This window comes from Procambarus clarkii, chromosome 51 (genome assembly GCF_040958095.1).
Source record: "Procambarus clarkii isolate CNS0578487 chromosome 51, FALCON_Pclarkii_2.0, whole genome shotgun sequence".
NCBI classification, from domain to species: Eukaryota; Metazoa; Arthropoda; class Malacostraca; order Decapoda; family Cambaridae; genus Procambarus; species Procambarus clarkii.
The window spans coordinates 9,973,128-10,000,443 of NC_091200.1; the positions used below are offsets into that span (position 1 = coordinate 9,973,128).

Below are 27,316 nucleotides of genomic sequence, written 5' to 3' on the forward strand. Positions count from 1 at the left end.
CAACCACACGGGGGCTTTTATAGGCCATTGCTTCCCTTGCCTCTCTGAGGGGGCCAGGTTTAGGCCGTGGTCCCCGGTAGGCCCAAAGAACTCCATACACATGACTGATGCCAAAGTCTGACATTAGCAAATCAGCCTGGATAGCTCGGGGGAGCTGAAGGAGCTCCTCACAGAAAGAAAATGTGTCCCCTCCTTTTTGGTGGTGCTGGTGGTTGAGGACTTGCGCGCCCGGGGCCTTTTGGCTTCTGGCGCCTTGGCCTCGGCGGCTCGCTTGTCGGCTGCCATGCTGAAGCTTTTCGTGCTGATCTTGCGGGATGCAGTTGCGCTGTTTTGTGCTTCCCGGCTCGCATATCGGCAGGCGGTGTTTGCCTCTTCTGTGGAATCCGCTTGGGCCTTAGCTCTTAGGATGTCTCCGCCCTTTTGTCCTCTCCTGTTTGAGGCTTCAGCCGTTGCGCAGTATATTCAGGCTGCTTCGGCTTCTTGCCGTCCTATGTCGGACTTGCTGGTTCTCCGGGGGTCTTGTGGTGGGCCTTCCCGGAAGGGTCGTGCCAAGGCTCGGGGTTCCTCTTGTCGTGGTAGGCCACTGGTGTCAGGTTCGGGTTCGGCTCCTCTTTCGGACTCGCCTTCGTCTGGTTGGTGTGGTGTTTGCTCTGTACGAGGTTCTAGGTTTCGTAAGGGGCGCCGGCCCTTTTGCAGCTCGCCCCATTGACGAGGTGGTGGAGGCTTGCGCTCTTTGCTCACTCCTGGTCCCACGATTCGTGGGTATTTCGGGTAGTTTTGCGTGGTCTCCGGTGGTGTTAGGTAGCCCTCCCTCCCTTCGGGAGGTTCGGGGCTGGTGGGGCAGGTTCGGGCTGGTTCGATCTTCTCAAGTCTTCACGTATGGTATTTCTTACTTGAGTTTATCATCATCTCTATGGTGATCAGGTGGCTTCCTTGTTAGTGTTCTACCTGCGGGCTTCGTCTGCGGGCAGTATGAAGTTTCCTGGTGGTCCTTCCGTTTCTTCTTACGTCTTCATCGTTGTACTTCGCTTTCGGTTAGGGTGGTGTTGTCCTTTCTCTCTTGGTTGTTCAAGGACCGTCTTCTTATGCCTAACACTGTCGCCTCGTATCGTGTGGCGCTGGCGGAGCCGCTTCAGCTTGCTTTCGGTATTGATGTGATGTCTGTGCCATTTCATAAGCTGCCTCGGGCGTTGTTTCACCTCCGGCCTGCTCATGCGCCGCCTGAGCCGTCCTGGTCATTGGACAGAGTGCTTTCTTACCTTTCTTCTCCTTGGTTTGTTGTGGGCCCTTTGGTTCAGGATTGTTTCTCCAAGGCTCTTTTTCTGTTGGCATTGGCCCCTGGGGGTTGGGTTGGTTAGCTTCATGCTCTCCTCTGGCGAAGGGGTTTCTGCTCTTTCGGTCGGGGCGATCGGTTTGTTCGTCTGCAGTCTTCTTCTTCTTTTCTGGCGAAGAATGAGACTGCTGCTTTCCGGAGGGGTCCCTGGGTTGTTGATGCTTGGTTGGTAGTGCTGGGGGTGCATCATGTTTTGTGTCCGGTTGCGGCTCTCCGCCGTTATTTGTGCGCCACGGCTTCTGTGTCCGTGGATGTGCTTTGGGTTGATCCAGTTTCCCTTCTTCCCAGTTCGCGAGTGCAGGTCTCCCAGGTCGTTCGCAGGGTTATTTAGGCTAGCCAGCCTGTGGTCTATCCCTGTGCCCATCACGTTCTCAAGTTCGCGGCTGTTGTCGCCGTCTTTGGGAATATGTCTTGGGCTGACATTCGGGCGCTGAGATTTTGGCGGTCGAACAGGGTGCTGGCTGCTCATTACCTTGTTAACGTCCCTGGGCCCTGTCGGGTCTGTGTCGCTTTGGGTCGGCGGATGCAGCCAGTTGTCTCGACTTCGGGTTGAGGAGTGAGCAGCAACCACCTCCCGGGTAAGTCCCTCTTTTTTTCTTCTGTGGGTAGTTAGCTCCGGGGAGCCATAGGGGCTCCCTCTAGAATACCAGCATTGAATGTAATGAAACGTCATTTTCTGGGTGAGACCCGGAGGCTCCCCAGCATCCCTCCCCTCCCTCCGGTCGGCATTTTTTTGGCGTGTTTTGACATCCAGCCTCAGAACTGGGGTGTGGATCGCCGCCGTGATAGGTCTGGGGCTCCCCCCTTCCTCCTCCCGGGGAGACGGCAGCATGGCAACGGATGAGGTCACACTAGTTTGCTCGTTTTGTTTGGGGAGTTCTATCCACTTCTTCGGCTTATGGTAGCAATATTTTCACCAGAATAGGGGTTTGTTATGGTATCCTTACCTTTCTGGGTGCCTAACCTGGTCGATGGCCGATATAGAATGCTTCCAACCACACGGGGGCTTCTATAGGCCATTGCTCCCCCTTGCCTCTCTGAGGGGCCAGGTTCTGCCCGGTAGGCCTAAAGAATTCCATACACATGACTGATGCCAAAGTCTGACATTAGCATATCAGCCTGGATAGCTCCGGGAAGCCTCCGGGTCTCACCCAGGAAATGACTTTTCATTACATTCAACGCTGGTTTTTTATTTATTTCAGGAAAAAACGTGTGTGTCTTGGGTAGAGTGGATAAGCCATTGGTCATTGTGGTCAATCTATATTGCTCATTTCGCTATGAACTGGAGCAACTACATCATCATGCAGTGGCTGCCGACATACCTATCACGGACGCTGGGAGCAAACAAAGAGAGCATGAGTCTCACTGCAGTGCCTTATATCATCAACTCTCTTTTTGGTGTTGGTAAGTAAGTGAGACATTAAACACTCATGATACAAGGCTCTAGTGTAAATTAACACTTTAGTGCGCGCGGCACTCCCTGAAAAAAAGCGGGTTGTGCGCGCGGCGTTCTGGGCGCTCAAGCGTGAACACAAAAAAGTTTATCATCTTTTCACACTCCTAACATCAATTCTCGAGCTACGTTTTTCATTTTGGTATCAATGCGTTGGCAATAAAATTCTCTACAGGATCATATGCATAAAATGTCACCCAAGCATTTGCTATCCCACCACGAAGTAAATAAACACGAAGATGACTCGCCGTGACACCCAAACAGGAAGTAAATGTTCATACTCTTTCGTTTGTTGCCAGCCTCACAGTCATCCTACAGCGCTTATTTTGATATCACTGAACTCGCAATAAAATTCCCCACCCAGACATATGCCTATCAATGTCTAATTATGTTCCGCACGAGTGTGGGAACTGGGCGAAGCGTAAGCCGTGATTTCAGCAGCGACGACACTGTTGTGATGCAGCGCTTTGAAAGATTATACTTATTTCACTGTCATGACATTATTTCTTGAGCTACGTATTTCATTTTTATTGCAATGTGTTCGCAATAGAAAGTTCTATAAAAACGTGGGTAGAATTGGCCAACAGAGCATCAAATAAATTTGCGGCGAATAAAATCTTACGCGAATCTTACACGTGTTTGTACCCGTGAGCGTAAAAAGTTTTTACTTTGCTCATGTTTTTTCAAGTTTATACTTGATTCACTCCGTTTTTTTTGCTTGTATAGTGTTCGGAATAAAATTCTCTACACAGACATATGCATATAAATGTAGAATCATGATCGCGGCCAACACAAGAGTGTGTGGAGTGCGCGATTACCCTCGTTGTGACACCAATTCAATAGTCTCTCCTCTAAGTTACAATACATTGCCGTTTTCTCAAATAGGCACAGTGCCTATTAGAGAAAACAACAATTTAATGGCAAACATATTCATACAAACCCCAAGTTGATCGAGTAGTAAATACCCAATATAAAACACGGTCCGTAAATTTACGTCGTGATCCGACAAGCGGTTAGGGAAACCGCCCGTAAGTCCAAGTCGAAAATCCAGGAAAGTGTTAAGTACAGTCATTGACCCCATATTCAAGCAGGTTGAGATTCAACCTTTCTGATAAATTACACATATTTGTAAAACTGCATCATCCCTACTTACAAAAAAATTATTTATTCTGTAAAATAGATGTCAGTTGGAAGACTATGGGCTTAACCCTTAACATGCTAGGGGTATAATATCCTTTCTTCCCCACAGGAGCATGTAATTTTGAAAAAAAAAAATATTTTTTTCTTCCTAACCTGTTAGTTTGTGTTCACTGATCACGGGAAAAATAATAAAAAAAATCGTAAGTGGCATATATTGCCCGCTATAGGGCGGGGAAGTCTGGCAAAAAACAGGTGCTGACTCAGCGTGCGTCCCAGGCGGTCTGTTGATCGCCAGCTGTCAGGCCGGAGTTGCCACAAAGAGATAATTACCTAATTATTTCAATGTCTCTGATTGATTTTTCATAGTTTTTTTGCTGTAATATTATTCAATAGTGTGTAGTTTGATATATTTATATAATAAAATGAGTGATTCATTGCTGTACTCAAAAATATGGTGTGCATATTGTTGATTCAATTATGTTCATCAATCAGTGAACAAATACTTTGTCGGTTATTACACTATAAGCACAGGTTATATATAAGTATCTGCATGTTTTGTTCACTATAACGAACCACTAAGTAGCTATTATGAGTCAAAAAGTAAAGAGGAGTGACCGCCGTGTACCAGCCAGCCACTCACACCCTCCCTCAAGTCATCTGACTCACCCACATTCTCCTCCCACAATACTGTTTTTGCTATAATTCACTATATACAGATGTTATATATAAGTATCTACATTCGTGTTCACCATAACGAACCACTAAGTTAGCAAGCTGAGTGGCAGTGCCAGTGGCAGCCCGCCACTGGTTGCTACTTCCTCCCTCCCTCAAGTCACCTGAGTCACCCACATTCTCCTCCCACAATACTGTTTTTGCTTTTATTCACTATATACAGACGCTATATATAAGTATCTACATTCGTGTTCACCATAACAAGCCACTAAGTTGGTATGCTGAGTGGAAGTGGCAGCCCGCCACTGGCTGCCACTCCCTCCCTCCCTCACCTCACCTGACTTGCCACCATTCTCCACCCACCATACTGTTTTTGCTTTTATATACAGATGTTATATTTATTTGTATTTACATGTTTTGTTCACCATAACTATACATCTAAGCTTGTATGGTGAGTAAAGGCACGAAGACGTAGGACCTCACACAGTCAGCTGATGGCTGCCGCCCTCAAGGCCAGACGCACTAATATTTCTCCTTCAACAATACTGTGTGGTGTTATTACGCTATATACGCACATTATATTAGAGGGCCATGTCCCGCATGGGCCAAGAGGCCCATGCGGGACAGTTCCTCATTGTACCCATCCAGTCCCACTCGTATGCATGTCCGTCCCATGCTTGAGTTAGTCCCGGGGTCCCACCTCCACGGGTTACGTGGTACAATGGTGGTGCGGACTGTTATGAGGTACGGTTTCCTGTGTCTGGATGTTATGAGGTGCAATTTTGATGCAGTTTTGTTACCGAGGGTGCGTGTTGGGGTTTGGTTGTGGCATTTTGGTTAGCCCTTGCGTGTTTTTCCTCCTGAGGCCAGGTTCTGGCTCGTGGTCCCCGGTAGGCTCTTAAAACTCCATACACATGGGATGGGAGCCGGTCGGCCGAGTGGACAGCACGCTGGACTTGTGATCCTGTGGTCCTGGGTTCGATCCCAGGCGCCGGCGAGAAACAATGGGCAGAGTTTCTTTCATCCTATGCCCCTGTTACCTAGCAGTAAAATAGGAACCTGGGTGTTAGTCAGCTGTCACGGGCTGCTTCCTGGGGGTGGAGGCCTGGTCGAGGACCGGGCCGCGGGGACACTAAAAGCCCCGAAATCATCTCAAGATAACTTCAAGATAACCACATGACTGATGTCAAAGTCTGACATTAGCACATCAGCCTAGCCTCCGGGGAGCCTCCGGGACTCACCCAGAAAATGGCGTTACATTACATTCAACACTGGTTTTTTATACTGTAAAACAATTATCTCTGATGTGGGGAAAATTTTTTAATCATTTTAGTTTGGCTGTAGTGAATTGAAGAAATGTTGAAAAGTTAAATTCTGAGAATTAATTTTAAAGTAAACTACTCGGTATTTGTATTAGATTTCTCCTTATCACAAATATCTCTGCGTCTGTAAAAGTCCTTGGAAATTTGCATAGTCATTTGTTCTGTACATAGCTGTCAATAAATTGATGGTAATTGCACCCGACATGGTGTCAATTTTTGAATAATGCCCAAGACGGCAAGTAAGGCTTTCAGGATTTTTCCCAAATATGGCAACTGATTTCCAGGTGTGTCTAGTGTCAAATAACAACCACATAGAATATTTAGGAACTATGAATATTGTATTTGAATAATGGCAGGTTAAATCATTCACAATATCAAATTACAAATGACAGGACCATTGTCAGTCTGTCATTTGAGAACAACAAGAGGAGTTTAAGGGTTAGGGTTTGGTTGGCCCTGCACTTAATTATGGGGCTATTAAGGGCTCACCAGCAAAGGAAGTTTCATTACATTCAATACTTGATGATTTTATATTTTGTCCTTTACAGCCTGGGGTCACATTGCTGATCAGCTGATATCAGTGGGGTGGCCAGTAATAAGGGTGCGCCGTTTAATGACACTCTTCGGTCTTATGGGACCTGGACTTTGCCTCACCCTATTTCCAGAAGTTTCAAACTTGGTTGTTGCAGTTTTGTAAGTTGACTAATTTGTATTGGATTATATGCTTAAGAAAATTATTTTAAATTAATCCATGAATTAATGTAAGGAAATTTAATAGAGTTTGCAAATGAAAAGCAAAGAGCATTTTTTGGTAAGAGAAGCATTATTTTATTTCTTAACATTAACACAATAGTCACCCTGTCTCCATATTTCTTGGAAACTGCTAGATGAACAGACCAGCAGGTGAAAGAAAACATGTCCAACCATCTCATCCCGCCAAGGAATTGAATCTAGTGCAGTATCCTCAATTGTCAGCCAATGACGTTGAAAGCTATGCTACAGCATTTGGGAGTTAAATCATCCTGTCCTAGCAGATTGTTTGATCTATATAAAAATACAGTATACAGCAGAATAATTGGAATGATCCTCACCAAGGAATGAGATTTTTGTTGTTGTCAGTGGTGATCTCTCCTTGGTGAGATCCTCACCAAGGAATAAGATTTTTGTTCTACATGCCCTCTTTGAATGATTGATGTCTAGGTGTTATTACTTGTAATATTTAGGTGTGGTAGACTTGTGAATTTGAGGGTTTCTACGAAGAAGTTATCCCAAGATGAAGTTTCATTGGCTGACACTTCCTGGCACTGTTTCTCTCATACAGGATTGTTTTTCTCATCAATCCTGCTCCTCAAAGCATAATCAGTCTTTACTTTAGAATGACTGACTTTTTCTGTTACATTGTTTTTCAGTTTAATTTCAACTTTGAGCAGGTTTAGGTATAAAACAATTGTTCTGCTATGCATTCAACATGCTTTCTGCTAAAATTGTATCATTGAGAAACCTTTGACATATTCCCTGTTCTGTATTTTGAGCTGACGTAGAGGCAGGATGTTCTGTATTTTTTTAATGAAATATCAAGGAATGAAAGTGAGGAAAAACTGTTATTGATGTCCATGTACATAACAAAAACAGCTTGGTAGCTTGCTAAGTAGCTTACCTGGAAAGCAGGCTTCTCACTGCTTAAAATGAGGAAAATATGAATAAAACTTACCAATCAGAATGTTCGATTAGATGGTGGTCAAACTGTGGGTAGGTATCTATAGCACTTTTATTCATATTTAATTAATACAACATTTTCTGGAGGAGCCAAACAGTGCCTCCCAGTAGCCACAATGGGATAGCTCTATCCGTGTGACTCACATCAGCCTATGAATCCTTAAGAGCCTGCCAGAGACCAGAGCTAGAACCAGGTGCACTCAGATGCACAGGAAGCAGGGGACTGTTATGATCATCCTCACCAAGGAAATGTTCAGAAAGGTAAGAGAAGTAAAATGGACAAGTACAAGGTTCACAGAGAAATGCAAACTGAACCATTAGTTAGTTTCAAACCCCTTAGTTACAGCTGGCCAATACCAGGTGGTAGCACCACTGAGATCTGCTGGCTGTCAAGTCACCACTAATCAGTCCTTCAGCTAATGTTCATCTGTGTAGACTGCTGCTTTAATCGCCAAGCCTCAATTGTTAAATAAGTATTGGCCATCCATTGGACTCTTGTCTTGTTGGGGCCCATTTGCTTGCATATTGCTCCAAAATTTGGTGTTTGCTTCATGTGCCTGTTTTTACAAGCTTTGCTCGTTATGTGCATGTTGGAAACTATTCGCTTTCCCTGTATTATGTTTCAGATCCTCATTTTTTCCGTACCTGAGTACCTGGAATTTATCACTGTTAAACATCGTGTTATTTTCTGCTGCCCAATTGAAAATTTTGTTAATATCCGCTTGTAGTTTTTCAGTGTTTTCAGCAGAGGTAATTTTCATGCTGATTTTTGTGTCATCTGCAAAGGATGACACGAAGCTGTGACTTGTATTTTTATCTATATCTGATATGAGAATAAGAAACAGCAGTGGTGCAAGAACTGTACCTTGAGGTACAGAGCTTCTAACTGTGCTTGGACTCAATTTTATTTGATTGACTGTTACTCTTTGTGTTCCGTTCAACAGGAATTTGAGTATCCAACGTCATACTTTACCGTTATACCTCTTATGTTTTCATGACAAAAAGCTGCTTAGCAGCTTTCCTTCACTGTTGGTAGTTCCCTGGAAATTATCTACATACAGGTTATTGCTAATTTCAGTCTTATTTGGGCTACTAGACTTCTTCAAATGTGTATCTAAGGTTGCTTGAAGCAGAAACGGTGAAGAAGCAGCAGCAGCTTTCTGGTTGGGCTTCATTGACTCCCTGGTCCCTTCCCCTTTCTAAGTGATTACTGGTCTTAGGGCTCCAGTTTGATAAGTATTGTCATAGGAGTTGGCAGCTTCCGGTAGTGCTACCACCTACCTAGTTACCAGATGTAACTAGGTCCGAACTGACTACTGGTTAGATTGTTTGTTGGTTCAGTTTTCATGTATCTGTAAACATTACAATTGTTGTTTTGTTTATTTTCCAGATCTTTCCTTGGTGAGGGTAATCATAATAAACCCCTGCTATGTGCACTTCTTTGAGTGGACCAGGTTATGGTTCTGGTCTGCGGCAAGTTCTTAACCACCGTACTGCGCCGAGTTTATTGTGAAATTCCCCCTGTGCGCATGAAATAAAGTGTTCCCCCAATTTTCTTTTCTTTGTAAAATGATTAATTCCCTTCCCTGAACATGTCTGTGGAAAAATAAATACCCAATTCCACTTACTTTGGCTGTGGGGACGTGGACAAGGTGCGCTGTGACGTCATCAGGGCCTGGTCGCCCGTGCATGAATCTCCCAGACACAGTCGCGCAGGCCATTCAAGCACCGGGTGTTGCCACAAATATATTTTCAATTATTTGTTCTATGCATTTCCAATGCGGTTTTATTTGTTTTTTTATCGTATATGATGCATATTTGTGTCCTTTACAATATGTATACAGTAGAACGTTCAAAATGTTCCATGGAACTGTGATACATGTGTCAGTAATGTGTCCACAATAAATGTTTATTGTTACAATATTACTTGTTAAAAATTCACTAAAATTACAATATGTACAGTTTCGCACACTATTTACACAGTAACACACTGTATTACACACTCATTACTTCGGAAGTGAGTAATAATCAATGAAGTACTCCATGGCACACAGTGCGATTTCGCTCCCGTTGCACCAGGTACAGATAAATTTTTGCTTCCTGTTTCTTCATTCTGTGTGCTTGCAAATAATGCACTCATGTACACCCTTGACTTTAGTACTTGTAGGTTGTATGTAGCCAAGCTTGTAAAGCATAAGGTAGTATTGAAAAGATTACAAGATCAATTTGTAATGTAGTCTTGAAAAGATCGCTTTGTATGGTCCCACACAGGAAGAGATTCAGCTTGCCTCAGAGTGTCCGTCAGTCAGGAAGAGATTCAGGTATTCTTGAAAATATCTATGGAAAACACCACCATGGAAACCACTAACACTGTTCATCTATGCTACTTGTATCAGATGCATCATCACTGAACGCAGAAAATGATTCATCTATGTATCATCTAAATAAATTGGAGATAGCATAGGATTGCAAGGGTGACGCTAGAGCTATAACTGGATACACTCGCTGTATCATCCTCATAGGTGCTGTATCACTTGCGTCCGACCTTTGTGTTCGCCTATCTTCACCAATATTGTGACCCTTATGTTCTTCAAACAATAAAGTTTGAATTTCACCGACAGAGCGTCATCTTTCAACACTGCATCGGACAGGTGTTTGGAAGCCAGAGGCGCGTGCACCACCCATGGTTGCTCACTCAGAACTAACCCAGCCAGCAGCCCTAGGGCATTCTGGGAATTTTTTCCAAGACCGCTGTCTCTCACTGGAGGTCCTAAGAGTCCATTTTGTACACAACCAACCTCACACACATTTAGAATGGGTACAGAAAAATCAAAATGAGTTTTCTTGGTTGGCGCAGTTTCCCGCCGACCAAGAATACGTTGTTGGCGCAGTTAAGTGGTTAAAAGACTTCTGGGACTGATGTGATATGGAGCTATCTCAGAGCAGATACAGGAAGTCACTGAGGCCCAACCAGAAAGAAACATTTCTGTACATTCAACTCTGGGTTTCTATAAGTAAAGCTTAAATTTATAAACATTGAAACTGAAATCTACTATCTTTTCAGAGTGATATCCATGGCAATGGGCTTGTGTGCTGCCAATTCCTCGGGTCATCTTAGTAATCATGCAGATGTTGCACCCAATCATGCTGGTATAACATTTGCTATATCAAATACAATTGTAAGTTTTATTGTATATAGAGTGTGTATAATTAAATTTAGTTACAAAAGTGTAATTGCAGGATAAGGGCTATGCTTAAAAGGTCTTTATCTTCCCTTTAATCACTGTCTGATATTTTGAAGCTTTCAATTGTTTTAACATTCACTACCCACATTTCATTTATTCCATCTGTCCTAGCACACATCCTGGCTGTTTCCTAGAAAACGCACAATCCCTGCCTCACCGCCAGCACACACACAACTTCCCTGTCTCACCCCCCAGTGCGCACACACAATTTCCCTGTCTCAACCACCCAGCACACACACAATTTCCCTGTCTCAACCACCCAGCACACACACAACTTCCCTGTCTCAACCACCCAGCACACACACAACTTCCCTGTCTCACCCCCCAGCACACACACAACTTCCCTGTCTCACTCCCCAGCACACACAACTTCCCCGTCTCATCCCCCAGCACACACACAACTTCCTCATCTCGCATCCCAGCACACACACAACTTCCCCGTCTCACCCCCCAGCGCACAACTTCCCCATCTCACATCCCAGCACACACACAACTTCTCTGTCTCATCCCCCAGCACACACACACACACAACTTTCCCATCTCACATCCCTGCGCACACACAACTTCCCCGTCTCATCCCCCAGCACACACACAACTTCCCCATCTCACATCCCAGCGCGCACACAACTTTCCTGTCTCAACAACAGGGAAGTTATTGACAAAAGTAGTTGTCCTTGGTACAACCAAGACCATGTGTTAAAGATAGTGTTTGCAAACGAGAACACAAAGGAGATGATTCTAACAAGGAAGAACCAACTGCACCATGTGGGAAAATTAAAAAAAGTATTCCTCCGGAGGGACATGACAAGGGAGGAGAGAGCCATGGCGGCAGAAGCAAGGAAGAAGTGCAGGGCGAGAGGAAAAAACCAGGAAATCACAGCCCCCAACACATCCCCAGAGATGAGGGTGGGGGTGGGGGGGGGGTGACTGGCCCACAGCCAGTCACCCAGTAACACCAGAGGGGAGGGCAACCCCACCACCCTCCTCTGTATAGAAAACCCTCCCTACCCCAAACCCTCCCTGCCCCTACTCAAATGCTCAGCCAAGTCTCCCACACCCCATTCCCACCCTTCTACCCCTCCCCTCCTCTTGCCATGTTCCCCCTTCCCTTTCATCCCATACCCTTCCCTTCCCCACTTCACTTGACCCCCCGCCCTTCACCCCAGTATCCTCTGAGACCCTGTTATCCACCTCACAAATCCTCCCACCCACGGAACAGCTTCCCCCACCAGCGGAACACTCACCAAGGAAGCAATTTGAGAAGGGACAGAAAAAAGTGAGCATCAAGGCAATGTACACTAACATAAATGGAATTACAAATAAAGCAAATGGAAAAGAAGAAAACCCAGATATAATAGCACTCACAGAAATAAAGCTAACTAAAACCATAACAAAGGCAGTGTTCCCACAGGACTATTATGTTATGAGGAAAGAGAGAAGGAAGAGGCAGTGGTGCTGTAGCTCTGCTGGTAAGAAAAGGCTGGGATTTTGAGGAGATGGTTATTCAGGGCTGCAAAGGTTTCAGTGACTACATAACAGGTACCATAACAACTGGAGGACAAAAAATTATAGTCATATATAATCCACAACCAAATGATAGAAGACCCAGACAGGAATATGATAGAAACATGGCCACCATTAACATAATAGAGAGAGCAGCTTCAGTTGCTAGCAGGAATGGATCTGGACTACTAATCATGTGAGACTTCAACCACGGAAGGATAGATTGGGAGAAGAAGAGATCTGCATGGAGGACCAGAAACAGAGAGAGCTAAGTTGCTGGACGTGGCAACAAGACACTTTCTAAGCCAGCACATCAAGGATCCCACAAGAATGAGAGGAGAAGATGAACCAGCCATGCTCAATCTGATATTTACCCTAAATGAATGGGATATAAGAGAAGTTAAGATGGAAGCACCCTTGGGAATGAGTGATCACAGTGTATTGAACTTTGAGTACCGGGTAGAGCTAGGAATTCTCCCTCAAAAAAGAACTAGGAAACAAAAGGCTGGCATACTGAAAGGGGAACTATGAGGAGATGAGAAGTTTCCTAAGAGAAATACTTTGGGACACAGACCTCAGAGCTAAGTCTATACAAGATATGATGGACTATGTCACCCAAAAGTGTCAGGAGGCAGTAAACAGGTTCATCCCGGCCCAAAGGGGAAAATCCGAGAAGCAAAAGAAGAATCCATGGTATAATAGGGCATGTATGGAAGCAAAGGGACTGAACAAAAGGGCGTGGAGGAACTTCCGGAATAACAGAACACCAGAAAGCAGAGATATACCAGAGAACCAGGAATGAGTGAGTTAGGGTGAGAAGAGAAGCCGAGAAAAATTATGAAAATGATATAGCAAACAAAGCCAAGACTGAACCAAAGCTACTCCACAGTCACATTAGGAGGAAAACAATAGTGAAAGAACAGGTAATGAAACTTAGAACAGGTGAGGACAGGTATACAGAGGTATACAAAGTTCTTCACAAAGAGGTGTGTGAAGAATTCAACAAGAGGTTCTAGGAGGTCTTTAAAATAGAACAAGGTGAGGTCACTGTGCTAGGATAAAGGGAAGTAAACCAGGCGGCCTTGGAAGGGTTTGAAATTACGAGAGAGGTCAAGAGACACCTGCTGGATCTGTCGGTCCTATCTTGTTTCTGATATATGTAAATGATCTCCCGGAGGGTATAGATTCATTTCTCTCAATGTTTGCTGACGATGCCAAAATTATGAGAAGGATTAAGACAGGAGGACTGCTTGAGGCTTCAAGAAGACCTAGACAAACTGAAGGAATGGTCGAACAAATGGTTGTTAGAGTTTAACCCAAGCAAATGCAATGTAATGAAGATAGGTGTAGGGAGCAGGAGGCCAGATACTAGGTATCATCTGGGAGATGAAATTCTTCAAGAGTCAGAGAGAAAAAGATTTGGGGGTTGACATCACGCCAGACCTGTCCCCTGCAACCCATATCAAGAGAATAACATCAGCGGCATATGCCAGGCTGGCCAACATAAGAATGGCATTCAGAGACTTGTGTAAGGAATCATTCAGAACTTTGTATACCACATATGTCAGGCCAATCCTGGAGTATGCAGCCCCAGCATGAAGTCCATAACTAGTCAAGGATAAGACTAAACTGGAAAAGTTTCAAAGGTTTGCCACCAGACTAGTACCCGAGCTGAGAGGTATGAGCTACGAGGAGAGACTACAGGAATTAAACCTCACTTCGCTGGAAGACAGAAGAGTTGGGGGGGACATGATCACCACATTCAAGATTCTCAAGGGAATTGATAGGGTAGATAAAGACAGGCTATTAACACAAAGGGCAAATGCACTAGGGGACACAGGTGGAAACAGTGCCCCCAAATGAGCCACAGAGATATTAGAAAGAACTTTTTTAGTGTCAGAGTGGTTGACAAATGGAATGCATTAGGCAGTGATGTGGTGGAGGCTGACTCCATACACAGTTTCAAGTGTAGATATGATAGAGCCCAATAGGCTCAGGAACCTGTACACCTTGTTGTTGGAAAACAACACCTGAAAACACCTGAAAAAACCTGTTGGAAGGTGAAGCTGGAGGAGGCAGAAGTCACACTGCAGCAAGCTCCTGGAAATATCGAATTACCTAAGTATTGGGAACAGGTTGAGGGCTACAGTGGTGTCCCGGGTTGCATAAAGGTTCAGGGAAGAGTAAAAGCAAATAAAATACAATAAACAAGTAAAACTGAGTGAAAATAGCCGAGTGGAAAAGTTTGTTTTGGTCTAGAACAAAATCAAAGATGGCCGCCGCCACCACCCCCACTGAGAAGGTAGACACACCATCAGATGATGGTTTCAAAGGATTCTCAACACAAGATATAAGGAAAGGAGGTGTTCTTGGCAGGTTAGAGATAATTGAGGACATGCAAAAGAAGTATGAAGAAAAAGTGCTTAAATTAGAAGAGGACAATGGAGCTCTTTGGAGTGAGCTTTGCACTCTAAAAGGGAGTATGCTTCAACAAGGTAAGATTATTACTGCATTAACAGACAAGGTAACAAATCAGGAGGAGCAAATCAAGGAACTAGTGAAAGAAAATGAGGCATGGAAAGTGAAGTGTGGTGACTTTGAAGAAATAAACAAGAAGATAGACTCATATGGTGAACAACTCCAAGCAAGCCTAAGGGCTAACATAGAGTTAGGTAAGGATCTCCAACTGGAAACTTCACTGACAACTCACATAGAGGAGGTGAATAAAGAACTAGAAAAGTATAAAGAAGAAATAAAAGCGACATATGCTGAAGTTGTAAAAGAGAAAGAGACTATCAAAGAAGTGTGTTCGGAAGTCAAAACCAGAAATGACCAACAAGAAGCAGAAATTAGGCAAGCAATTAGGAAAGAACTGGTTACCAACAGTAAACTGGTACAAAACACTGCAGATAGAACTAAGTCCATAATCATTTTTGGATGTTTAGAGAAGGAAATTTCATCTAGGGTGGACCGAGCGGCAGAAGAGATGAAAATCATAGAGAAAATAGTAGGTTTAGGAGAAGGCTCAAAGGAAAATGTCAGTGATTTTAGAAGAATAGGAAAATATGAGAAAGAAAAGAACCGCCCCTTAAGGGTGACCTTTAATGGAGTGAAAAACATGATGGAAGTGCTAAGAAATGCCAGGAAACTGCAGAGTGATGAGGTTGGCAAATCTTGGTCAATAAGACAAGACCTCTCCAAGGAAGACAGAGAAAAGCTGAAAATGAACTTAATTGAGGCAAAACGGCTAAATGGGGATAGAAATGAAGAAGACAGAAATTCTTTTTTTTACAAAGTGACAGGGACTGGAAAGCTTGTGAAATGGTACATAAAAACAAAGCAACAAGATCAGTAGTGGAAGGGGGAGTAAAGAGCAAAGGAAAAGGAACATGTTCCTGAAAATTGTATATACCAACATAGATGGAGTGAGGTCAAAAACTTTGGAGTTGCAAGATATAATCCAGCTTAGGGTCCCAGATATTGTTGCATTATCAGAAACGAAACTTGAAGGAAATATAATAAATGAAGTCATATTCCCAAGAGGCTACTCAGTTTGGAGACGTGACAGGAAAACTAGGAAGGGAGGAGGAGTGGCTGTACTGGTGAAAAAACACCTGAAGGTAAAAGAGTTAATATTTGAAAACCCTCGAGATATTGACATAATGGCATTGCAGGTCTGGAATCAGGATGATAACCTGATAATTGTAAATGCCTACAGCCCACCAGCAAGCAACACGTGGACAAAGGAAGAACTGGATGACAAACGAGAGGGCCTCATAATGGTCATGAGAGATATTATTGTACAAGCAGATAAAGATAAATCACGACTGTTGATACTGGGGGACTTCAACTTTAGAGCAATAGACTGGGAGGCCTATGAAGCAAGAACGGAGGACTTTTGGACATGCAGATTTGTGAACCTCATTCTGGAGACATTCTTGTATCAACACATAAAGCAAGCCACAAGAATGAGGGAAGGAGATATACCGTCAGTACTGGATCTAGTATTCACCAGGAAAGAAGAAGAGATTTTTGACATCCAGTACCTTCCTCCCTTGGGAAAGAGTGATCACGTCCTGTTAGACATTAAATATGCTTTAAGATATCATCTAGAAGAAAATGGGGACATTGAAACAGTTGATAAACTCGATTTAAAGAGAGGCAACTATGGGGAACTTCGAAATTTTTTTAATGAGTGTAATTGGACAGAATTGTTGCTAGGCAGGGAAGTAAATGAAATGTATGCCAAATTTTTAAAACTATACGAGGAAGGCACACAAACATTCATACCAAAACAGAGATGCAGGACCAGAAAACAGGATTGGTTCGACAGAAATTGTGAGAGGGCAAGAGACCAAAAGACACAAAAATGAAATCAGTATAGGAAGAGGCCAAACCCCCAAACATACCAGCGATACAAAGATGCGAGAAACAATTATACAGCAGTAAGGAGAGAGGCAGAAAGAAATTTTGAAAAAGGGATAGCAGATAAATGTAAAACAGAACCGGGCCTATTCTACAAATTCATAAACAACAAATTGCAGGTAAAGGATAATATCCAGAGGTTGAAAATGGGAAACAGATTCACGGAAAATGAAAAGGAAATGTGTGAAACATTAAATGAAAAGTTCCAAAGTGTGTTTGTACAAAATGAAATCTTCAGAGAACCAGACACAATAAGAATTCCAGAGAACAACATAGAGCGGATAGAGGTGTCTAGAGATGAAGTGGAAAATATGCTAAAGGAGCTCGGGAGGAACAAAGCAGCTGGCCCAGATGGCGTTTCACCATGGGTTCTGAGAGAATGTGCATCTGAGCTCAGCATTCCACTTCACCTGATCTTTCAGGCATCCCTGTGTACAGGAATCGTAGCAGACGTGTGGAAACAGGCTAACATAGTTCCAATCTACAAAAGTGGCAGCAGGGAAGACCCCCTCAATTATAGACCTGTATCATTGACAAGTGTAATAGTGAAAGTATTGGAAAAGCTAATCAAAACTAAATGGGTAGAACACCTGGAGAGAAATGATATAATATCAGACAGACAGTATGGTTTTCGATCAGGAAGATCCTGTGTATCGAATTTACTCAGTTTCTATGATCGGGCCACAGAGATATTACAGGAAAGAGATGGCTGGGTTGACTGCATCTATCTGGACCTAAAAAAGGCTTTCGACAGAGTTCCACATAAGAGGTTGTTCTGGAAACTGGAAAATATTGGAGGGGTGACAGGTAAGCTTCTATCATGGATGAAAAATTTTCTGACTGATAGAAAAATGAGGGCAGTAATCAGAGGCAATGTATCGGAATGGAGAAATGTCACAAGTGGAGTACCACAGGGTTCAGTTCTTACACCAGTGATGTTTATTGTGTACATAAATGATCTACCAGTTGGTATACAGAATTATATGAACATGTTTGCTGATGATGCTAAGATAATAGGAAGGATAAGAAATTTAGATGATTGTCATGCCCTTCAAGAAGACCTGGACAAAATAAGTATATGGAGCACCACTTGGCAAATGGAATTTAATGTTAATAAATGTCATGTTATGGAATGTGGAATAGGAGAACATAGACCCCACACAACCTATATATTATGTGAGAAATCTTTAAAGAATTCTGATAAAGAAAGAGATCTAGGAGTGGTTCTAGATAGAAAACTATCACCTGAGAACCACATAAAGAATATTGTGCAAGGAGCCTATGCAATGCTTTCTAACTTCAGAATTGCATTTAAATACATGGATGGCGATATACTAAAGAAATTGTTCATGACTTTTGTTAGGCCAAAGCTAGAATATGCAGCTGTTGTGTGGTGCCCATATCTTAAGAAGCACATCAACAAACTGGAAAAGGTGCAAAGACATGCTACTAAGTGGCTCCCAGAACTGAAGGGCAAGAGCTACGAGGAGAGGTTAGAAGCATTAAATATGCCAAAACTAGAAGACAGAAGAAAAAGAGGTGATATGATCACTACGTACAAAATAGTAACAGGAATTGATAAAATCGACAGGGAAGACTTCCTGAGACCTGGAACTTCAAGAACAAGAGGTCATAGATTTAAACTAGCTAAACACAGATGCCGAAGAAATATAAGAAAATTCACCTTCGCAAATAGAGTGGTAGACGGTTGGAACAAGTTAAGTGAGAAGGTGGTGGAGGCCAAGACCGTCAGTAGTTTCAAAGCGTTATATGACAAAGAGTGCTGGGAAGACGGGACACCACGAGCGTAGCTCTCATCCTGTAACTACACTTAGGTAATTACCTGTTGATTGACGGTCGAGAGGCGGGACCAAAAAGCCAGAGCTCAACCCCCGCAAACACAATTAGGTGAGTACCCCTCCAGCGCGCACACAACTTCCCTGTCTCACTCCCCCAGCACACACACACAACTTCCCCGTCTCATCCCCCAGCGCACACACAACTTCCCCGTCTCACATCCCAGCACACACACAATTTCCCCGTCTCACATCCCAGCACACACACAACTTCCCCATCTCACCCCCTCAGCACACACACAACTTCCTTGTCCCTTTCCCCCCCCCCTGCATGCACACAACTTCCCTGTCTCCCTCCCTGGCATACACACAACTTCCCTGTCTCCCTCCCTGGCATACACACAACTTCCCTGTCTCCCTCCCTGGCATACACACAACTTCCCCATCTCACCCTCCCTCCCAGCTCCCAGCACACACAACTTCCCTGTCTCATAGCCTTCCTGGTTTGGTGCCTTCTATTGATAATTACTTGGACACACTTTTAGATATAGATTGCTCCAATTGTGGTTAAAATGATTTATATTAGGGTAAAGAAAATTAGGAAGAATTGGGGTGACTGGGAAGCATCGAGTTGAACACTGACCTTGAACAATTTTTTGGGGGGGGGTCTTAATTTACTAATTTTAAGTTTACACCAATTCAACTTGACCTACTAAGTAACAACAGCATGTGTCCTGTTTAGATACTTATTTGTGTACTAAAATGCATGACTTAGAATGGATAATTCATTGCAGGCGACGATTCCTGGCATTCTGTGTGGTCCATTAACAGCAGAGCTGGTGGTGGCATCACATGGGCGTTGGTTTCCAGTCTTCTTTCTGGCAGGGACCATCAACTTTACTGCTTCAATGATATATCATACTCAGAGTTCTGCAAAACCTGTTCTATGACACAGGAAGAATATAATATGAGAGATTTGTATACAGATTTTAATGGTTGACACAAACTTGACAATAGATTATTGACCTTAGTGCATAGTTTTGTGTTTAACATTTTTGGAAGACCTGTGGTTAATCCGATATACTGTATACTGCAGTAGATACATACAACTTGAAATACAGAAGAATACTTCTGTACATACATACTGTTAATGTTCTTCCATATCTATAGTATATATACCTGTACAGTAAATTATCTTGATATATTTTTAGTAATGAACACTTTTCTATCAAGGAAGGTAACTCCTGTTGTATAAATAAATATGGAGCTGCAGCCCTTGGAGGCTGAGCTTGATAACCTGTTGATCAAACCATGACAAGAGGTAGCCAATACAATATAATTACTAGGTGAATCTCTAAATTGTTGATTTATGAAAGCAAAGGGAAACTTGTAGGCCACAGTTGCCCTTTAGCAGGACTAATTTCCTGCAAATGTACATTAATAAGAATAATGGATGAGTTTTTTTTTTTAACAATTTTATCTTTTAACTTTAATGCATTCTTTATCTCGGTCCAATATTTATTTTCTGTCTTATGATAGTTAATGTATTGATAATACTAAAGGCTATATTTACTACAATGCATTCTATTTTTCCCCATGTATAAACACAGCATATTTACTTTTTATATTTAATACAGTGTGACTGCAATTGTCCAGACCAATTGGTACCTTGAGGTTAAAAAAAAAAAATGATTCTTTGGAAACTGTGTATTTCTGTATTAAAAAAGATATATACTACACTACAGTGTAGTACTCTAGTACATGTAACATACCATACTTAGTGCTACACTACACTTGCTAATTGTATTGGATTAATTCTACATATTAAGTGTAGTGTGATACACTAAGTGTATTACACTACACTTAGTGTAGTATAAAAACCCATACTTATGTACTGTATTTGTGAAATTCATATAAAGATTTATACCAAGTCCTTCACTCTCTTCTGAGTGCTTTGTCACAGTCCGAGTATGTGGTTAGGACTAGACTTACATCTCAACACCTAATCGATTGGTCATTGAAATGCAAGTCTCGTCCTAAACCCCATACTCAGACCTTGATAAAGTACTCGGGAGAGTGCGAAAGACTTGGTGTAATTCTTTACGTAACTTTCACAAATACATAAGTGTGGGTTTTTATATTGTGTTGTTATATCTGTGAGAAGACATTACCATTACTTAGTGTAGTCTTCCACACTTAAGTGTAGTGTACTATACTAGTAAGTATACTACACTTATTTTAATTTTAAATATACACTACACACAGTGTGGTGCATTTAGCTAATATAGTGTTGTACACTGCACTACTAGATGTTCACAAGGTGTACTGTACTACTAGTGTACTTTTATTGAATATCCTAAACACCAAGGTGTTCAGAATATTCAAACGAACTAAAATGTAACTCAGGATGCCAATACAAGACTAGTAATATCAGAGGCATCAGATTCACCAGTTTAGTGAGGGACAAGTGACTCGGAGGGAAATTGGAAAGCAAGACTTATGATCTTCTAAAAATGAGGATATTCTACGAGGTGCACCACCATACGCAGTATGACAAGAAGCATGGCATTGTCCCATCAAGTAACCATGAATGAAACATTTATGGCTAATACGTAGCCTAGCCACAACTGTTTCTGATCACCCGCTATGGTCAAAAGAGGAAAGCAAAGGGCACAAGTTATGTTCAGGTGTATGTGGTTCGTTGTTGTTGTTCGGCCACTGACATGCCAATGGTCACAGACATAAGTATAAGTGACTGGGTAGAAATCCATTTATGGGAGATTAGCTGGGGTTTGACCCAGGCAGTGCCTGGGTCAAACCCTGTGCCCAAGCCTCTCTTCATACACCCTTGCAGGTGACCCCCCCCCACACCCCCTCCCAGTCTCCCCCCCCCCCACACTAAGCAGGTATCTGCTCCCTATCTTCAACAAACCCTCCCCATATTCCCCCACACACCTGTCCCAACTCCCCTCCTCCCCCAACCATGTAGTGTACTTAACTAGTAAGTGTAACTATACTACACTACTAATGTACTTCTTTTGAATATCCTAAATACCAAGGTGTTTAATATCCTTGGAATATTTACATCGTAGAATATCCTTGAAATATTTATATCATAGAATATCCTTGGAACATCCTGAACACTGAGTAAGTAATTATCAAAAGAAGGCACCAAACCAGGAAGACTATGTAGCACCACCAAATGTGCGGAATAATCAGAGGGCGCTAAATATCACAAAGGATGCCAATACGAGAATAGAAGCGCCTAAGGCAAACGATATCAAAAGTATCCGATTCACCAAGGATTCTATCTAGGGACAATTGACCGAGAGGGACCGTCGGAAAGCAAGACACACGTCCTGGAAAGCAAGACATTCAACAAGAATGTGCACGACTGTAAGAGGAACAATGCAAATTTGGACAATAATGAGCAGGGCGGCACTCCATTAAGTAATTGTGAGTTAAACGTGTATAGCTAATACGTAACTTAGCTAGAGCCGATTCCCACCGCTGGTTACAGTGGTAGGAGGAAGGCCACAGGGACACACAACCCTTAAGAGTACACAGTTTGTTACCAATAACAGAAGACCAAGAACCCTGCCAACGGGCAAGGATGGAGGAATGAATAACTGGGTAAAAGTCGGAATACCTTTACAGGAGATGGGACAAGTGCGGATAGCTTCCTTAGTGGCAGCATCCGCACGCTCATTTAAAGAGACGCTAACATGGCTGGGAACCCAGCAAAACTCTGCTGACTTAAATTTACTGGAGATAAAGGATTCAGCCAATGTTGAATCTCAATGTCCACCGGATGGATCAGATTAAAGGACCCCAAAACCATGAGGGCACTACGAGAGTCAACTACCACCACAAAGGAGGATTGACAACGAGAAAGCAGGAGACACAGAGCATAGAGAATAGCCAAGTTCTGCTATGAAGATGCAAGCCTCCGGAGGGAGGCGACTCATATAAGTATGGTCAGGAAAAACAGAGTAGCCCACACCATCAGCAGATTTAGACCCATCGATGAAGATGGAAACGGAGTGGGAGTGTGAAGAGAAGTGCTCAAGAAAAAGGCGTTTCAGGACCGTAGGAGGGGTAAAACCTTTAGTGATGCAGGTTAGGGAAGTACAAAATTTGGGAAGGGGGACCCTCCACGGGGGCAAGGATGGAACAATACGAGGAGAAACATTGGTAAGACGAACTGAAAGAAAATCTTGTAACCGAGACAAACTGACATAAAGAGAAAGGTGGTGAAGAGGAACAGGGGGGTTTTTTAGGGGTTATTTTTTCTCGACTTCATTTCAACACATATTGACCTACAACTTTCACATATTCGAGTCCAAATGCCAAACAATGTTAATTAAAACATAGAATTAACCCTTAAACTACGCAACGCGCCTGCAGTTCGTCGTCTGGTTTGCGCAACGCGCCTCCGGGTATTTGTATTTTTCACGCTCCATTCAAAACTCCCGTGGCTACATGGGGGTTCACATCAGCTTCCTTAAGGCTCTTGTAAACAGATGCCATCTTTAAAAAAAAATTGTGGGCCACATTTCCGGGTGTGAGAGCCTCGGTACTGAGTGAGCAACAAAGGCTGGTGCTTGCAGCATGAGCTCAAGGCACTGCTGTTCAGCTTGTGAACACAGCATTGCCTAATAATGTCAAAATATATATATATAACTAGTATTATTTAGCCATGATAGTATTACAGAAGAGCCTGAGTGTGATAATGACTGTGTACAATGTTCAAATATCAGTGATTCAATGCTGTTCACGATGTTCACAGCTCTAGCCACAGCACCACAGCATTATTTCGTCCATCTAGGAATCTTCAAACGACTTCCTAGGTTCCTTTACAAAATAAACTTGTGGTCAATTATTCATTTACAGGAGTTAGTGACCAGTATTGTGATAACAGCAGGATTGTGGTGATAATGAGCACTGTGCGTAGTATTGTGGGAGGAGGAATTGTGGTGAGGGAGAGAATCGAGGTAGCCTCACTGTGTGTGTGTGGCAGCCACTCTTCTTTTGCTCATCATACTAGCTTAGTGGTTCGCTATGGTGAACACATTTGTACATGGGTATATACAATGTGTGTATATAGTGTAATAACAGCAACAGGAGTATGTTGGGAGGAACTATTTTGATGAGGGAGGTGACGTAATCGTAGCGTTGTCTGCTGGCTGCTGTGTGATTTCTAATGCAGTGTATAGTGGCCACTGTAAAGTTTGGACACAACATCGGCTTACTTGCATAGTTCTGGTGAATAAAACATGCAGATAGGTATACATAACATGTGTAAATAGTGTAATAAAAACTAACAGTATGGTGGGAGGAGCAATGTTGGCGAGTTAGAAGTTAGAGGAGTGAGGGAAACACTGGATGTTGGAGGAGAGAGGGTGTGGCAGCTGACACTCGTGGAGTTCTGAGTGTGTTGATGGTGAATGTATATAGTGTGTGATAGTGTGTAGTGTGTAAACAGATTGTATATATACATAAATTAGCATGATGCAAGGGGAAATATGTGCATCATATGTGTACATATGTGTCATGCACGTAACACAGTGTCTTCGGACAGTACGGATGTTCTACTGCCATAATATAGTGTACGTGTTCATTATACATAGGACTGGCATGAAAAAACAAATAAAATGTATTTTGAACTGTGCTCAAAAATGAACAAAAATATATTCGCGCAACGCGCGCATCCTGCCCCCAGGCGTCCTACCAGCCCCGGGGGCGTATGCCACAGGCAACCAGGGAATGGTGACATAACGCGCAAACTTATGGACCCCATAGCAGTTAAAGTACGTACAATTTCGACCTTCTGTTACTACACCCATACTCAGGGAAGGGTTTTTGACAAAAAAAAAAAAAAAAAAAAAAAAAAAAAAAAAATTCCAGAGAATTTATTTCCTGCGCACTAGAGGGGGGTCATATTTGGAAGCCAAGCAGTTGAGGGGTTAAATTAACAAATTAAAACTACTTTTATTTATTGTTGATAACTTGAACTTCAATTACCTCTGAAACTAGAGTTTCAACTTTGAGTGGCTTCAAAAATTCCAGTTTTTGACCGATTCTCACTATTTTGACATATTGTCTGCTCAGCTCTCTGTTCTGCAATCCCTTCAGAATGAATTTTCATAAACTTTATACATTTGGAGTTATAAATTTTTTTGGTCTAAATTTTCTGCATATTTCAAATGCCTTATTGATATTTTTTACAGTAAACTATACTGAAAACCTATATTCTAATTTGATGAAAATGAAGATCATATGCTATTCTGAGAGAATAATAACATTAAATGAATAATTGGTGATAGTTCATATTTTTTTATTCTGAATTGAAAATCTGAAGTTTTCAATATTCAATTTTAAAATTAATTTTGATTCTCTTGTTTTTCAAGTTACATTGTGATCATTTAGACAAAGTTGGAGCATTTGCCTAGTTGATTATGCCAAAAAATGGAAAGTGTTTGTGCAAGTTTTAAAAACTTATGTTAAATTATTTTCTAAGGTCTAAGCGCGGTCTAAGTGTTAAACTAATGAAACAAAGCTGCCGGAGAAATATAAGAAAATTCACCGTTTTAAACAAAGTGGTAGAAGATTGGAACAAGTTAGGTGAGAAGGTGGTGGAGGCCAAAACCGTCAGTAATTTCAAAGCGTTATATGACAAAGAGTGCTGGGGAGACGGGACACCACGAGTGTAGCTCTCATCCTGTAACTACACTTAGGTAATTACTGACTTTATAAAAGAGGGGTGTGGAGGTCAATTTCCTAATGTATTATCTATTCATTCAACATGTCCAAAATATCATCCTTTATTCTACTAAATCTTTTGATTTACAGATGCATGCACGCATGCCACATCATTTTACGACATTTTCATTCCTTGCTTTATCTATTATTCTAATGTCACACATACTTCCCAGATTACCCCTTATACATACCACTAATGATATTTTTTATGTTCATACCACACCATGATACATCTGTCCATCAGGGTACGCCCTCTGGCTGCATCTTTTCGTATAGGAAGTGATGCAGCCAGAGGTAATAGCGTATGCCTTGCTGCATTTGGGAAATAGTTGGATGGGTGGCCATAACCAAAATTATAAACAGACTAAGCTACAGCACTTTCAAATATTAAATGCTTTTGAAGAAGCACTTAGAACAATGTCTAAAAAATTCTACAGAATTGGTTTGGTTTTGAAGTCAAAAGAAGTCACCACTTTCTTGCACTAAAGTGTGAATATGTGCAAATGATTTACCTTTGAAAGCACTATACATCAACTTATAATAAAATGGAAAGTGACTAGGCAAAGATAAATGAAAAAGCAGCAAATGCTGAATAATGGTAAATTTAAAAAATGTAAATCACAAAGTGCTACTTTACTTCACTGTGGCCTAAGCAAAAGCAGCATCAATGGAAGGAAAGGTTCTTCTTTATGTTTATTTGAACACTCAAGCTTGCCTGGCATACATTTTCACTGAATTACACAGTTATGCTGTTTTAAAAATTCACATCCAGTATATCACAATTTACTTAATATATTTATCCTATCTTTACCTGTGTTTATCTACAAAGAAAGCTCTGTCCACTGGGTTTTCTCAATAAAACATTTAAAGCACAAAATAATATGATAGTCATACTAACGTGTTGTGTTGAAAGTGTCTGATATTCATAATTTTAATCGTAAAACATATTTGGAGTAAAAATAGATGAATATTTCACGTCTAAACGTATTAATCTAAGAAGTCTTGCTGATGTTAAGCCGGAGCTTCACATTAATGTCATCAGTTTCAGAGTTTATAATTGTATTTATTTAACTTAAAATAAGATGTATATAAATTATAATGATTTAGCCAGGAACTTTGTGTTTTTTTTGTTTCCCTTTAAAAATTCTCTTAAAAAACCTAGAAGAAGACTGTAGATTGGATGTGGATTCCTCAGGTAATAGCAAGGCGGCAGAGCTGCTAGTGCTCATGGGACTCGTGCAACAAGTTTCAGGTACATCAGGTAATCTTTGGAAAATGCCTGTGTAGTCACTAGATTCCCCTGAAGCTGCTGATGCGTTAAGGTGTAGAACAGGTCCAGCAGGCGTTTCTCGTATACGTATATCAGCATTCCATGGGTAGCCATTGGTACTACGTAAAGACTTCTGACTATCTGTTTCTATATGACTATCTTCATTTTCAGAGAAAGATGTTTTGCCAGTCTGCAGAAAAAAACACTTTGAATGTAATGAAATGCCATTTTCTGGACGAGCCCCGGAGGCTCCCTGAAGCTATCCGAACTGATATGTGCTACATTAGTTTGGGGTCATCAGTCACAGGAGTTGTTATGCCTACCGGGAACCACGAGCCAGAACCTGGCCCCCCTCAGGGAGGTGCAGGGAGCAATGGCCTAAGAGCACTTTACATTTAAAGGTTCCCGAATCTTTAACAGAAAACCGTCTGGTTGACCTGTGCAATCTACATCCCAAAAGATAAAAATAACTCCCCTAGAAGGAAACCAAACAAGCAATGCTTCATGTGACTAGCAATAGAGCTACCCCTCTTCCCCTTCCCCCCCCCCCTCTGTAAGGGGAAGGGGCAGCTGTAAGCCCACTACTCCTGTTTTTGAATGATGAAAAACCGCCAACTGGAGGGAGGGTCCCAGGGAAAATGGTATTTCACGACCTTCCCTAGGTGCTCTGTGAGTACTG

The 27,316-nt window shown here is 42.2% G+C and overlaps 2 protein-coding genes across 6 annotated transcripts in view; one reads left to right on the top strand and one right to left on the bottom strand.

Annotated features, from left to right (window-relative positions):
• Nucleotides 1-20,183, top strand: part of LOC123774596 (uncharacterized) — a 50,635-nt gene extending 30,452 nt beyond the window's left edge. For all 5 annotated transcript variants that reach the window (XM_045768999.2, XM_045769001.2, XM_045769000.2 and 2 more), the window contains 4 exons: nt 2,536-2,737; nt 6,469-6,613; nt 10,701-10,815; nt 19,400-20,183. In XM_045768999.2, the coding sequence (XP_045624955.1) occupies nt 2,536-2,737; nt 6,469-6,613; nt 10,701-10,815; nt 19,400-19,555 (618 nt within the window). In that variant the 3' untranslated portion in view covers nt 19,556-20,183. The remainder of the gene's footprint in view (nt 1-2,535; nt 2,738-6,468; nt 6,614-10,700; nt 10,816-19,399) is intronic.
• A 5,091-nt stretch (nt 20,184-25,274) lies between these two features.
• Myd88 (myeloid differentiation primary response protein MyD88) overlaps nt 25,275-27,316 on the bottom strand; it is a 34,888-nt gene continuing 32,846 nt past the window's right edge. Inside the window, exon 9 of the mRNA XM_069303991.1 lies at nt 25,275-26,827. Coding sequence (XP_069160092.1) covers nt 26,471-26,827 — 357 coding nt within the window. The 3' untranslated portion in view covers nt 25,275-26,470. The remainder of the gene's footprint in view (nt 26,828-27,316) is intronic.